Source organism: Eurosta solidaginis, chromosome 4, assembly GCF_040869045.1.
Source record: "Eurosta solidaginis isolate ZX-2024a chromosome 4, ASM4086904v1, whole genome shotgun sequence".
In the NCBI taxonomy this organism is placed as follows: domain Eukaryota; kingdom Metazoa; phylum Arthropoda; class Insecta; order Diptera; family Tephritidae; genus Eurosta; species Eurosta solidaginis.
Genome location: NC_090322.1, coordinates 248288420 through 248304894, shown reverse-complemented (window position 1 = coordinate 248304894; position 16475 = coordinate 248288420). Strand labels below are relative to the sequence as shown.

Sequence of the window (16475 nt, the reverse complement as noted above, 5' to 3'; positions counted from 1 at the left end):
GGAACTGATTACATAAAGATATAACTAATCACAAAACAAAGAGATACTGTCGAAGGCGTGGGGGAATATTAAACATAATTGAGGAAAATTAATGGTGAAGCTGAGAAGCGCCAAACACTAAATCGTAACGTGGCCAAGACACCTTATATTCGACGCTGAGTTTGCCACCACCATCAATAACGTCAACACGGCAAGGCCGCGCGCCATAACCACCAACAGTACCAACCCAGTGCGCCAAAACCGCGCGCCAAGGCCGCGCGCCATAACCACCAACCGTACCAACCAAGCGCGCCAATACCGCACGCCACCGCTATCAACACCGCGCGCCAAGGCCGCGCGCCATAACCACCAACCGTACCAACCAAGCGCGCCAATACCGCACGCCACCGCTATCAACACCGCGCGCCAAGGCCGCGCGCCATAACCACCAACAGTACCGACCCAGTGCGCCAATACCGCGCGCACCACCACCAGCGTTAACACCGCGCGCCAAGGCCGCGCGCCATAACCACCAACAGCGACGACTTCATCAGCAAAAACAACATCACCAGTAACCACGCCGGCAGAAGCCCACGGTACGGACTCTTGCCGGCTATGTAAGTACCAGCCACCGGGTGAGTCGCCGCCAAGTAGTTAGTAGCATATATATATCTTGCAAATTAAAATAAGCCGAAAAAGGAAGTCAGGAATAGACCACTATGATATATGAGTGGACTTAAGCATTTAAATAAATTTGTTCTTTTTTGTGTGAATTGTAATACTTAAGGCGAGATTTCCGTAAAATTTTTTTCCCAAGCATTAGATTTTCGGTAATGGCTTCGACATGGTTTGAGGATTTTCCTTTTCTGGAATTTAATGAAGTTTTTTTTTTTGAACACTGTCGAACTTCCAACGAAAATAAATGAGGGGAGATAATCGGAAGCTTTGGTATTAGTTTTCAATGCTATTTTCGTAACCACGGCTGTAAACAATTCAACATTCTTTCTATTCAATTTAATGAATTTATGACAAATTTTTGAAATAACACCAGTTAAAATATACATCCATTTAAAATATACATAAATGTATGTATATGCAAAATCGTAGAAAGGGAAGTACATCAAATTATATGAACTGCATTTAATCTTTTTGCATAAGAATTTATTCTTCATACACTACGTATGTATATGACGCCTAGGGCGTGTTCATTTGAATATACTTAAATTATAAGGAAGCGCGCTTTTGAAAGGCGAACACTATTGCCGTTGACGGCCAATAAGTATTGAACTTTTTCCGCTATCTAGTTATGAAAATATAAGCGGAAATATTTACGGTATACCGAATTTGAAAATCTCGGATTATCAAATTTTAAACCAAAGTAAATATACTTAAAGAATGGATGTCCAACGCTGAAGCATGATAATTATATTAGTACGTAAATATACATGAACTTTAAATGTAACTTAGTAATAAAAGGAGTAGCTTAATGCTGTAAAAGGCGTAAGGAACGTTGATGAGCTTAAAGTCTATAGCACTTGCGCTATACGCATGTAGACCGATATGAATACATACATGAAATTACGCACCTATAAGACTGCCTTTGTTCACATGCATTCATCCATAAAAACCGTATTATACAATTCAAAGACAGGATATTTCCGCGTAATTCTTCAACTAAAAATATTGCTTTAGCTGTTATGTTACAACATTCAAAACTGATTATGGAAGATTAATTTGTACATTTTTTTTTGTTATCGATAGCTTTTAGTTTTTTTTGGGAATATATATTATTACCTAACGTTTTAAGTGGATCCAAATTAGGTTTAAACTTAATTAAAAGAAAGGAATACAAATAACTAAGAGAAAAAAAAACTGAATTATGGTGAGAGATCATAAGTTAACTTGAAAACATTATTAGAAAGAAATATGCGATAAAATAATGATAAAAATAAAATAATAAATAAAAATAAAAACAAAAATAAAACAAAAAAAAGAGAGGTTTTTCAAAGAAAAGGTTTAAAAATATTAATAAAATAGAAATACTTCACCTTAAAATTGAAATCAGAAATTTTCTAGCTTCAGCCCAGTTAGGTACAGCTCACACATAGAATTTCAAAAAAAAGGATGCACATATTTTTCGCTTTTAATCCTTATTATATATAGCTATTATTTGATAGGGTAAGATATTTAGTTTCATTTATATCGGCATATATACAAATTTTATTATCTATTTTTGGCTGAGGGGAAAAATGTAAATGCAAGCGTTGGAGGAGAAGCAAAGAAGAAGAGAAAAACAAAATTTTTAACTTTTACCGATTACCGTTTTGAATGACTAATTCGCAAAGTCATGAATAGTTTGTTTTGAGACTTCGACAATTTTTTGTAAGACAACTTTGGTTTATAAAAGCTGAAACCCTAACAGGAAAACATTTTTATAATTAAAAATTATAAATTAGCACACGTTTTTCTCTTTTTGTTTTATAATTAAACTTTCATTTATAACTAGATACACTTCATATGACTACGTCAAAACTTACACTAAATAATAGAAAAAAAAATTTTTTTTTTATAAAGTTAGTCTTAGTATATATATATTGCCTAAGTCTTCATTGAAATGAACTATAAATAAATAAGTATTTAAAATGGGAATGCTGGCGTCGCCATTTATTTAGAAGGCACTTAGGGAAACAGGTAAGGGGCCACCGAAATTATAGGTGCGTCGGTGGCCATGGTTTTTTGAGGGTGGGCAAAGCACCGGGCGTCGCAACACCACCCGCGGCGCCCCCTATATATATTCGGCCCTTTTCTTTTTTTCATTTTAACTTTCAGCTTTTTTTTGCAATTTTATTTTTCAGCAGTTTTTTTTTTGAATTTTGATTTTAGAGTTAGTAACCGGTCATGTCCGGTTCGGTAATTTTTGTTGCGTTTAGTTTCTTTTGAGTATCTTTTTTTGAATTTGAATTTAATCTTTGAATGTCAACGGTCTGTCCGTGACATCCGGTTCGGCCGGATGTTGTTTTATTTTGAATTGATAAGCGTTTTGAGTCGGTCTCTGCGCTTCTGTCAGGTTTTTTTTTGAATTTGACAGCTGCTCGTTTTGATAGGCATGATAGGAACTTTTTTCTGTTTATGGCGCAGGAACAGTACGGTTGGCAAGGACCCGCCCCAGCCGACAATGACTAGCCACTGTGCACCAACACATCATGCCGACCGCCTTCCTTACTGCTTTCAATGTAAATGCGTTACCATAACAGTGTCACACCCATTTTACAAAGTTTTTTTCTAAAGTTATATTTTGCGTCAATAAACCAATCCAATTGCCATGTTTCATCCCCTTTTCGTATTTGGTATAGAATTATGGCATTTTTTTAATTTTTCGTAACTTTCGATATCGAAAAAGTGGGCGTGGTCATAGTCGGATTTCGTCCATTTTTTACACCAATACAAAGTGAGTTCAGATAAGTACGAGAACTGAGTTTAGTAAAGATATATCGATTTTTGCTCAAGTTATCGTTTTAACGGCCGAGCGGAAGGACAGACGGACGACTGTGTAAAAAAACTGGGTGTGGCTTCAACCGATTTCGCCCTTTCTCACAAAACAGTTATCGTCCTAGAATCTAAGCTCCTACCAAATTTCACAAGGATTGGTAAATTTTTGTTCGACTTATGGCATTGAAAGTATCCTAGACAAATTAAATGAAAAAGGGCGGAGCCACGCCCATTTTGACATTTTCTTTTATTTTTGTATTTTATTGCACAATATCATTACTGGAGTCGAATGTTGACATAATTTTCTTATATAATGTAAAGATATTGAATTTTTTGTTAAAATTTTACTTAAAAAAAATTTTTTTTTAAAGTAGGCGTGGTCGTTCTCCGATTTTGCAAATTTTTATTAAGTATACATATAGTAATAGGAGTAACGTTCCTTCCAAATTAAATCATGATATCTTCAACGACTGCCAAATTACAGCTTGAAAACTTTTAAATTACCTTCTTTTAAAAGTGGGCGGTGCCACGCCCATTGTCCAAAATTTTACTAATTTTCTATTCTGCGTCATAGGGTCAACACACCTACCAAATTTCATCGCCTTGTCTGTCTTTGGCAATGAATTATCGAAGTTTTTCTGTTTTTCGAAATTTTCGATATCGAAAAAGTGGGCGTGGTTATAGTCCGATGTCGTTCATTTTAAATAGCGATCTGAGATGAGTGCCCGGGAACCTACATACCAAATTTCATCAAGATACCTCAAAATTTGCTCAAGTTATCGTGTTAACGGACAGACGGACGGACGGACATGGCTCAATCAAATTTTTTTTCGATCCTGGAAGTCTGATATATGGAAGTCTATATCTATCTCGATTCCTTTATACCTGTAAAACCAACCGTTATACAATCAAAGTTAATATACTCTGTGAGCTCTGCTCAACTGAGTATAATAATAATAATACAAATAACACTATACGACAAATTCCTGGGTACTAGAGCAAGCCATTTTCTTGGTAGAGATTAATCTTAAAGCAAAAAAGCAATTTTTCCTATTTTCGATTTTTGCCTTTAATAAACATAGGTATTGGGTAACGATGTTCGAAATGGGATCAATCCGAACGTATTTTTATACTTAGCTGAGCAGAGCTCACAGAGTATATTAATTATGTTCGCATAACGGTAATCCGTAACGGCATAAAGTTATCGAGATAGATATAGACTTCTATATATCAAAATGATCTGTGCGAAAAAAGAAATTCATTTAGCCATGTCCGTCCGTCCGTCCGTCCGTCCGTCTGTCTGTAGACACGATAACTTGAGCAAAAATCGATATATCTTTACTAAACTTAGTTCACGTACTTATCTGAACTTACTTTGTCTTGGTATTAAAAATGGACGAAATCCGACTATGACCACGACCATTTTTTCGATATATAAAATTTCGAAAAATGAAAAAAAAAAAATGCCACATTCTATACCAAATACGAAAAAAGGTATGAAACATGGTGATTGAATTGGAAAAGGCGTCCACTTATAGAACTAAGGCCTACTCCCATTTAAAATACTCATTAACACCTTTCATTTGATACCCATGTCATACAAACACATTCCAGGGTTACCCTAGGTTAATTTTGTTAAATGGTGATTTTCCCTTATTTTGTCTCCAAAGCTCTCAGCTGAGAATGTAATGTTCGGTTATAACCGAACTTAGCCTTCCTTACTTGTTTTAATTTATTGAGCTTTAAAAAAGCAAAAATGTAGTTGTAGTCTGCATTCCTTTTTCTATTTAAATTGATAAGATAACAAGTACAAAGGCTCAAAAGGCAGATCTTCAAAATCGTTTAAATCTATAAATAGGACTACGATCAGGGTTGCCGTTTTGATACAATTGTAGCCATTTGGATACATTTTTAATGAGTGGATACAAAGATATAAAAAATTTCAAATGGATAAACAATAACCAGAGGACACTAACACCACAAGTGACACCAGAAGCGAAGCTACAGTTCTGTTGCTAAATATACTAGATTTTAGTTCCATAACATTAGTTCATTTCTGGTATGAAATCTTAAGGAGGATTGATCGTGTGCAGCTCAGATTACAAGATCCGGGGATGAATTTTAGAGAAACGTATCATGATCTTAAATCATTAGCGACTGAACTATCCGAAATTCGAGACACTCTCTGTGAAGAAGCAATAGAAAAAGCGAAGCCTCTTTGTGAAAAATGGGATATTGATATAGTAAAACGTGTAAGAAGGTGCCGCATGTTAGTCTTTCCGCAGAGTGTTCTCGATCGTCTCCAATAAAAAAAAAACGTACCAGATTTACACGACTAAATTGTAAACATATTGTTACGAATATTAGCAACAATAAGGGGTACTGTCATCTCTAAGCCGATGCTAAGAGTGACTTGTATGCACACCCATAAATAAATCCTTATGTATATACATAAACGAATCAATCATTATGTCTACACATATGTACGTACACGCAGCGGAGAAGCAACGCACAAATACATGTAGACATCTTATCTGAGATGCTCCCAAAAGTATGCAATTGTGATTGTGGAAGTATCGCTCACAAATACACGCGTATATTAGAAGCTATACACGTGCATTTGTAGTTATAATTATATGGCAGTAACTAAGTAAATTCTGGAAGCGCCTAGAAGCTGCAACAATGAAATCACAGAGTATAAAAGCGCCAACAGTAGAGGCGCGAGAGTCAGTTTTAATTAAGCACGCTATCTGTCCAGCAATATTAGAGTTATTTATTGTGAAGTACTTTAATAAAGACCATTTTGCCTTACTGAATAGTGGTGTTATTTATTCAACAGTTTAGTGATTCGAACGTTAGTAGAAGATTTGGAAGAAGCGAAATTTCAGTTAAATCGTTACAATATGTTAAACAAGAATAATAACGACTTAGAAAGAAGTTGTAAGAATTTGGGTGAATTTTCTAATACATATTTCGCCAAAAAAATGTTTTGCACCGGTCGCAAGAAAACCTCACTACGCCACTGCCTAGGCGGTGAGAATTGTCCCCGATGCATACCTTTTTTCTAGTTCCGTACTATATACAAATTTCCACTTTAGAACTAGTTGTTTATTGGCGCTTTTTCGATAATCCTGAAATAGTGTACAAATTTATAGCTAAGATCTTGATTTTTTTTGATACTATTTTGTTGGTTGCGAATTTAGGATATTATCCCCTTTTTCGATAGTTCCGAACCGGTGAGAAGTCGAAACTCCTTAAAGCTGATAGCAGTTTTTTTATTGGTGGCGTATTTCTCAAATATATGCTATATATGAAATATAAAAACCCAAACTGTCGATTTTATAACAGGAGAAAATCTAGTTACCAACGAACTATGTAGTACTTATTTGTCACTTTAGGTCTAGTTTCGAACCAGAAATTTGTATCACAAGTTACTAACTTTCCTTCAAGAACTGTAATGAAAACTACAAACTTTCAGCTAGAATTTCTAAAAAAAATTATGAATATGCAATTTTATGTCCATGCAAGTTGGAAGCACTCAAAAATGTTTCGGAATTTTCAGATTTTAATTTATCGAGTGTATTATAGAATTTCTGACTAAAACTTTTAAAATTTTTGTGACAGTTCTTCAAACTTTGATTTATATTTCTTACCTTTGTGACAGTTTCGAAATAAAGCCCTACGTAGCTTCTACATTTTCATTTTAAATTTTGAATATCCTCTGATAACACAGTCTAACAAAAAAGACAAAAGTGAAAATACTTGGGAAGTCATACCATTTTTTTTAAGATCTCGAAGATCGAAGAATGACTGCATACAAAAAATTCTCTGACACCACCAAAAACCGTGAGTTACGGGGGAAAAAAAAAACGTTTTTTGTACCTTTGGGCTCTTGCGAGCCTATAACTCTGTTAGCTATAAACCGATTTTCATTCCAAATCGTATAAAAATAAATTTATACCTTTTCAAATATGTATATTGAATGTAATTTAAAAGTTTTGCAAGCTGTAATTTCGCAGTCGTTGAAGATATCATGATGAAATTTGGCAGGCATGTTGCTCCTATTACTATATGTGCGCTCAATAAAAATTAGCAAAATCGGATGAAGAACACGCCCACTTTAAAAAAAAAAAATTTTTAAAGTCTAATTTTAACAAAAAATTTAAAATCTTTACAGTATATAGGTAAATTATGCCAACATTCAACTCCAGTAATGATATGGTGCAACCAAATACAAAATTTCAAAATGGGCGTGGCTCCGCCCTTTTTCATTTAATTCGTCTAGAATACTTTTAAGGCCATAAGTCGAACTAAATTTTACCAATCCTTGTGAAATTTGGTGTGTGTATAGATTCTATGACGGTAACTGTTTTCTGTGAAAATGGGCGAAGCCAGGCCCAGTTTTTATACACAGTCGACCGTCTGTCCTTCCGCTCGGCCCTTAACACGATAACTTGAGCAAAAATCGATATATCTTAACTAAATTTAGTTCACGTACTTATCTGAACTCACTTTATCATGGTTTAAAATATGGCCGAAATCCGACTATGACCACGCCCACTTTTGCGATATCGAAAATTGCGAAAAATGAAAAAAAAAATGCCATAATTCTGTACCAAATATGAAAAAAGAGATGAAAAATGGTAATTGGATTGGTTTATTGACGCAAAATGTAACTTTAGAAACAAATTTGTAAAATGGGTTTGACACCTACCATATCAAGTAGAAGAAAATGAAAAAGTTCTACAGGGCGAAATCAAAAGCCCTTGGAATCTTGGCAGGAGTACTGTTCGTGGTATTACATATATAAATAAATTAGCGGTACCCGACAGATGATGGTCTGGGTCAACCTGGTCCACATTTTGGTCGATATCTCGAAAACGCCTTCACATATACAACTAAGGGCCACTCTCTTTTAAAATCCTCATTAATACTTTTAATTTGATACCCATAACGTACACACACATTATAAAGTCACCTCTGGTCCACCTTTATGGCGTTATCTCGAAAAGTCGTCCACCTATAGAACTAAGGCCCACTGCCTTTTAAATAATCATTAGCACCTTTCATTTGATACCCATATCGTACAAACGCATTCTAGAGTCACCCCTGTTCCAACTTTATGGCGATATCTCGAAAAGGCGTCCACCTATAGAGCTAAGGCCCACTCCCTCTTAAAATACTCATTAACACCTTTCATTTTATACCCATATCGTCCAAACACATTCTAGTCACCTCTGGTCCACGCTTCCCAAGGCAGTCGGTTCTATGTACCGGAGCGACTCGGGATTTTTCCCGACCAAGGACTGTCATTTCAGTGTGACCCCATTTAATTTGTTTCGTCCCTCCCACAAATTGTCATCCTCCCAGCAGCTCCTTGCAGCAGGACTGCTACATATTCTCTTACTCCGGGAAGGTATCGAACCCAATCCGGGTCCGTCTCCTGACCCCGGTCATGAGAAATGGTTTTGCTGCATTTGCCAGAAAAGAATCTTTTTAGGACGGTCATACTCTGTTCAGTGTGTCTCGTGCAAGGGATGGTTGCATCGGACAGGTTGTTCTGGGCTTGATCCCAAAACCCGACGTCCACGTAACTTTTATAAATCTTTTGTGGCTCCTTGCTGCTCACGCCCAAGGGCGTCCCGTAGTCTACGCCTAAGCGTATCCCCACTACCTTCCAGCAGCTTCGCTGCTCAGCAAGCCACAACAAGTACCCGCTGCTGCTCGCGCCCCACGGCGCCAACAACTCAAACAGCTGATACCACTCATAACTACTACCTTCGTAGTAGAGCTGGTAGCAATGCTGAGCATCAGCCCCTGCCCCCGTCTTCTTCTCCCCCCCCCCCCCCCCCCCCCCCCTCTTTTCTGGCAGCAATCGTGCACGTCAGGGAAACAGACTCTTAGTCCCTGCCTCCGTTTGCACCGTCTGCCAGCACAGAATATATAGGTTTGCGACATCCGCTCAATGCAGCTCCTGCCTTGGGTGGTGCCACTTTCCTAGATGTTCTGGTCTCCGCGACGGCAACCCCCCGACGGGTTTCATCGCGCCATGTTGCCAGGTCGCAAACCCAAATCATCCGGGTACCCCAATGCTTGCCCAAGGGCGCCCAGTCCCAAGGCCACAACAGCAATTGCGTCCTGGCCTTCCACAACCTAGGCGTAGTCACCCCTCGCTTACCCCTAGAGTGGCGGCGTCACCCCTCATGTACTTCAGAATTCTGCAGTTCAACTGTAATGGACTAACTGGGAAGATTACGGAGATAGTCGATTTCATGAAGCGGCACAACATCCGCATTGCTGCGATTCAAGAGACTAAACTCACAGCAGGATCTGCATTGCAGACCTGCTCTGGTTATAATGTCCACAGGAAAGACCGCGAGAGCGGAAATGGAGGCGGCCTCGCGTTTATTATACACCACTCTGTGCAATATCATATATTTGATCCTGGCATCGACCGCAGTGACAATGTCTTAGAACGTCAAGGCCTATCTGTCCGGTCAGGCGATGCAAATCTAGAAATCATCAACATCTACATCCCTCCTGTCACCTGTTGCCCCAGTGGATACCGCCCTAATATCGAGGCACTGGCAACAATCGCATTATCTTAGGCGATTTCAATGCTCATCACGACCTATGGCATTCAAACTTGCGGGCGGACAGTAGGGGTGAGATGTTGGCGGATCAAATAGACGAAACGACGTTCTGCACAATAAACGGAGACGCCCCCACACGTATGGTAGGAAGCTGTCATAGCTCACCAGATATCTCAATCGTGAGCGCAGAACTCGTAAACTGCGTCAACTGGCAGCCGATGGTAACATTGGCATCCGACCACCTGCCCATACTTATTTCGTTCGAGCGTACTGCCGACTTCATCGTCACCGAAAAACGCACTTTCATAAACTTCAAAAAAGGAAAGTGGGAAGAATATAAATCTGCAACAGACAGCAGCTTTGCTGCCCTCCCTATCCCGACTGATGCCCGCCAAGGGGAGCGTGCCTTCCGTAAGGTCATTGAATCCGCCTCGGCACATTTCATTCCCGCCGGGAGAATTCCCGAAATCCGGCCCCACTACCCGGCGGAGGCCGCGAGCTTAGCGAGGGAACGCGACCTTATAAGACAGCTTGATCCAGGCGACCCCCAAATAAGGGATATAAACCAACGCATCAGATTGCTTGTGGACGAACACAAGCGGGCGAAATCGGAAGAGCACCTAAGAGGTTGTAACCTCTCTACCGGTGTAGGTAAACTTTGGTCCACCGTAAAGTCCCTATCGAATCCGACTAAGCACAAAGACAAAGTTTCCATCGCCTTTGGCGATAAGGTGCTGTCGGATGCGAAAAAATGCGCGAGCGCTTTCTGCCGACAATATATAATGCATCCTACGGTCGACAAAGATAGACGGAGAGCCAATAGACACGCACATAAACACAAACTCAGTGGGTGGTCGGCAGGCATCGGTGCAATTCAGAAACGAAACATCAAAACAAAGGAGAATTAAACAAGGGGTGCCACAGGGTGGTGTCCTATCCCCGCTTTTGTTTAATTTCTACATATCTAAGCTACCTTCACCACCGGAAGGAGTCACAATCGTTTCCTACGCCGATGACTGCACAATAATGGCCACAGGCCCAGGCCCAAAGATCGATGAGCTATGCAATAAAATAAACGGCTATCACCCTGATCTCTCCAGTTTTTTCGCCTCGCGAAACCTGGCATTGTCACCGACTAAATCTTCCGCGACCTTATTTACAACATGGACGCCCCAAATGTCGACCATATTGAACATCCACGTCGATGGCACTACGCCACCGACTGTCCTACACCCCAAAATCTTGGGTGTGACGTTTGATCAGGATCTACATTTTGGTACGCACGCAACCGCAATTGTTCCAAGAATTCAGAGCCGTAATAAAATCCTCAAATCCCTTGCTGGCAGTACCTGGGGAAAAGATAAAGAAACGCTCTTGACCACATACAAAGCAATTAGCCAGCCGATTACGTGCTACGCGTCACCCATATTGTCGCCAAGCCTAAAAACCACCCACTGGAAGAAACTACAGGCCTGCCAAAATACTGCTCTCAGAATCGCCACGGGCTGTCTTCTTATGTCCCCAGAACACCATCTGCATAATGAGGCGAGAATACTCCCCATCAGGGAGAGAAATGAGATGCTGACCAAACAGTTTCTGTTGAATACCCAGAAACCTGGGCATCCCAACAGACATCTGATTGACGAACCAGCACCGCCTAGGGGCCTAAGGAGTCATCTCCGTAAGCATTTTGAGGAAATACGGCACCTGAGAACCCAGCCGTATGAAGCGGAAAAACACAAGCAGGTCCTTGGTGAACTCCATAGACAGGCGTCGGACCTTTATGTCGGGAATTGCCCGGTGAATCCAGTACTTGAAGAAAAATATCCAGAACTCGCAGAAGAGGAACGCATACTCCCCAGGGAAACGCGTGTCACTCTTGCTCAACTTCGTTCTGGATACTGTAACAGGTTAAACTCTTACCTATCCAGAATCAACCCCGACATACAAAATGTATGCCCTGCTTGCAATGTGTCCCCACATGACACCAACCATCTCTTTAATTGTAATGTGGAACCAACGCCTCTAACACCCCTTTCCTTATGGTCCACCCCTGTTGAAACGGCAAGTTTCCTTGGACTCCCGTTAGAGGATATTGATGACAATTTGTGATCGGTCGCGCCTATTAGGTGGGGCGAGCATTGCTACAACAACAACAACAACAACAACCTCTGGTCCACCTTTATAGCGATATCCTGAAATTGCGTCCACCTATAGAACTATGGCGCACTCCCTTTTAAAATACTCTTTAGTACCTTCCATTTGAAACCAATGTCATACAAACACATTCCAGGGTTACCCTAGGTTCATTTTGCTAAATGGTTATTTTCCCTTATTTTGTCTCCAAAGCTCTCAGTTGAGTATGTAATGTTCGGTTACACCCGAACTTAGCCTTCCTTACTTGTTAAGCTCAATTTCAATTGTTGCTGTAAATAAAAATTTTTTACTAACAATTCTCTTTGACATTCTTTTCAATTCTTTGATACTTTATCTTTCTATAGATGATGTGAAATTAAAAAAATACTACCTGTAGGCCTTGTTTGTACATAAAATTAAGTTTTTATTTTTCCCAAGCTGCAAATAACCCCCCATATTTATTAAAAATAATTTTTTTATGGAAATGAAAAACATTTTAATCAAACCTTTTATATTTTTTATGAGTATGCGTGGAGAATGTTTAATGCTTACGACAGAGTGTAAGCGATAAGTGCTATAAAGATAGAAAGCTGTGCAAATTATCTCTTATTAAAGTTGTCAAAGTGTCAGAAACGTCTCAAAGTTGCAAACTACCTGATGATAAAAACTGCTTCTCGCCTAGTACAGCTTACGAGCCGGAGCCGTGCGCATCTTGCGCAACAAATATAAAAGTCTTCATTGTTCAATTCCGTTCTATCATGATTGTGCTTAGTTGTAAGCTTTTATAATCTTTCATTGTAGTTAGCAGTTCCTTAAGGCACATCTTGTTTGCATAGAGCAGCTAAACAGCTCGTGCGTATTCGTGAAATACGCGCGTTAAGTGGGTGTTTGGTTTATGGCTATGTGCGATTTGTTAGATAGAGGTCAGTGGTTTTAGTCTGCTTACCTTCTACAGGTTGGTTTCGCACGATAACCACGTCTACTTTTTTACATTATTTTTATCCCATTCTCAACTTTGTGCACTGGACAAATTCATTAATCTAGCTGAACTTAAGGCGGTAAAAGCGGGAAAATTACACCCACATTTCAAGTTTTACTGCGATATCCCAAAAAATTTGTTAGACTTACAAATAAAAATACCATTAGTGCATCTGAGTGAAGTAATACCCTATCTCGGCTGGTAATTTGAAAGTCTTCTATATCGAAATTTGGTTAAAGAACTACCTCAGCCTAAAATTTATTAAAATCATGCTGAGAAAGAACGTTTTTGTAAAAAGAAAATCCCACAAGAGGCGCTCCTGAAACAAATTCTGATGTAGGACGCTTTTTAAAAGTTTCCTGGGGGATGGCATTTTGACAACAGCAGCCGAAATAGGGTGATAACACACTCAGTAGTCGATTTTTTGCTAACGAAAGTTATAGCATCTGATAAGCCTCTTGCTAAAACAATGATAATATCTTGATTATTAGTAAAAGCAATTCTTTTTATTCTTTTTAAGGCGATTGTTCTTGCTTTTGCTTCAATCATTTCGCAAAGCCTGCTTTTTAAGGCAATTCAATTTTTATGTTCTTAGCTTTTTTATATATTGTTTATTATATTATATTTCAAAATACATCTTTATCAAATTTTATATCTTAATTGAAGCTCTGACTCACTTAAGACCCGGTCTTCGGGCATACCTTTGCTCATGTACTATACAATATTTACTTCAAATAAATTTATTTTCTTCGATCACGTCACAAAGGTTTCCATGCCCAAGTGGAATACTGGCTCGAAAAAGGATCCCAATGCCGATATTGCCGCTCTGGAAGCCATCACAAATGCACTGCTCAGAGAAGTCAAGGAAGCGCAAGAGAATCAACCAAAAGTCTTAAAAATTGTTATCTACGAATCATCTGTATAAGTTAAGCGTATGTATGTATAAATAATATAAAGTAAGTATAATCATCAATTTTAAAACATACGTTTAAGGTATGCTTAAAACGCACAAATAACAAAAAAATAAAAGTAAAATTTTTGAAGCATACTTTTAGGCTTACGCTACTATAGTTAATATTAGTAGGCATCTACGTATATTTTCTTAATAAAATCACACAGCAACACTTATCAAACATGTTTGATCAAACTCAAACTAACAAATGTACATACATATGTAAGTGAGCTTAGGAAAACTTGAAGATATATATAGTAAGCTGGGTTGATTTGCATGGACGAAAGTTAATCCATATCGCACCATCGATTTTTCGATAGGTTTTGGGCTCAGGAAAAAAAGTTCCACTAAGCATACCCAAAAAAATAATTTTCGAGCCTGCAAAATTTGAGTTTTTTGACTTTTTTTTCTTTGATTTTTAAGGTTTTTTCATGACCTACTTAAAAATTTTCATGTATACCCTGTCCGACTCAAAATTGTCCGCTAAAAACTTTGGCGATAACAGTTTTTTGAAAAAAAAAAAAATATATATATATATATATTTTGAGTTTTGAGGAGAGTTTTGGTGAAAACATTTATTTTTCGCCATTTTTTTTCTTAAGGGTTTCTTCAGGAACGTGCAAAAGTGTTGCCGATGAAAAGGAATTTGTCTCATAGCTCCTATCCCAATTAAAATTATGCGATAAAAATGTTGGCATTAACAGTTTTTAAAAAAAAATTGTTTTTTTGGTTTTTGGGACTTCTTTTGGTCGAAATGGATTTTTTTCATTTTCAAGGCTCCAAATCATTTTTTATGTATATGTTTCCGTAGACCCACCAATAAGTATACCAAAATGATCAGGAGACGAGCTGAGTTGATTTAGCCATGTCCGTCTTTCCGTCCGTCCCCCCCTTCAACCGATTTTCAATAAGAGGGTTTTCGCCATTTCTGCCCCGTTTCTGCCTCATTTTAACAGCTAGCAACATCAAATTTTACCACAAGCCTACGTATTGGGCATAGATGGTTGTCTGAAAAAATCGTCTAAATCGGACTAAAAATCGATTTCGAAAAAAATGATGAAAATCCTCTTACCTGAACAGTCGGTTGTAATCGATTTTAATTATAAATATGTCCGTCCTTGACGATTTCATACAACCATCTATGCCCAATACGTAAGCTTGTGGTAAAATTTGATGTTGCTAGCTGTTAAAATGAGGCAGAAACGGGGCAGAAATGGCGAAAACCCTCTTATTGAACAATCGATTGTATGGGAGGTATATGCTATAGTGGTCCGATCCGGTCGATTCCGACAAATGTCAAATTCCCCATCAAAATATGCCTGCTTACCAAATTTCATCAAGATATCTAAAAAATTGAGGGACTAGTTTGCGTTCAAACAAACGGACAGACGGTCGGACTGACGGACAGACGGACATGGCAATTTTGTATAACTTAGCTCGTCCCCTGATCATTTTGGTATACTTATTGGTGGGTCTACGGAAACATATACATAAAAAATGATTTGGAGCCTTGAAAATTAAAAAAATCGATTTCAATCAAAACAAGTCCCAAAAACCAAAAAAAAAAAATTTTTTTTAAAAACTGTTAATGCCAACATTTTTATCGTATAATTTTAAGTGGGATAGGAACTATGAGACAAATTCGTTTTCATCGGCAACACTTTTGCACGTTTCTGAAGAAACCCTTAAAAAAATGGTGAAAAATTAAATTTTTCACCAAAACACTCCTCAAAACCCAAAAATATTTTTTTTTTTTCAAAAAACTGTTATCGCCAAAGTTTTTAGCGGACAATTTTGAGTCGGACAGGGTATACATGAAAATTTCAAAATCAAATGAAAATTTTTTAAGTAGGTCAAGAAAAAAACCTTAAAAATCAAAGAAAAAAAGTCAAAAACTCAAATTTTGCAGGCTCGAAAATTATTTTTTTGGGTAGGATTAGTGGAACTTTTTTTCCTGATCCCAAAACCTATCGAAAAATCGATGGCGCGATATAGGTTAGTAAATCGACCCAGCTTAATATATAGGCTTGAAGATATATATATTTGCATATATATGAAGATGCATATAAATACATACATATGAAGTACTTTTACAAACATAAGTAGGTTTTAGCATAAGGCTTCCATAAACAATTATTTTAGTAAGTTTTGTATATAGTTAAGGCAGATCTTTTTGTAAATATGTAAATTTACTTGCTAAATTGTTTTTGTAAGCGTTTATTAGAATCAGTTAGATAATTAGACAAATATGATAATTAGAGATCTTCCGAAGTGACATAAAATTTGTTTGTACGTTAAGTTGTACCCATACGCAGTGGCAGCCAAAAATGAATTTAAAGATTCTTGA

General features: G+C 38.0%; 1 protein-coding gene across 1 annotated transcript in view; it reads left to right on the top strand.

Annotated features, from left to right (window-relative positions):
- Positions 1–14960, top strand: part of LOC137249346 (uncharacterized) — a 41209-nt gene extending 26249 nt beyond the window's left edge. The window contains exon 5 of the mRNA XM_067780726.1: positions 13943–14960. Coding sequence (XP_067636827.1) covers positions 13943–14101 — 159 coding nt within the window. The 3' untranslated portion in view covers positions 14102–14960. The remainder of the gene's footprint in view (positions 1–13942) is intronic.
- The last annotated feature ends 1515 nt before the right edge of the window (positions 14961–16475 follow it).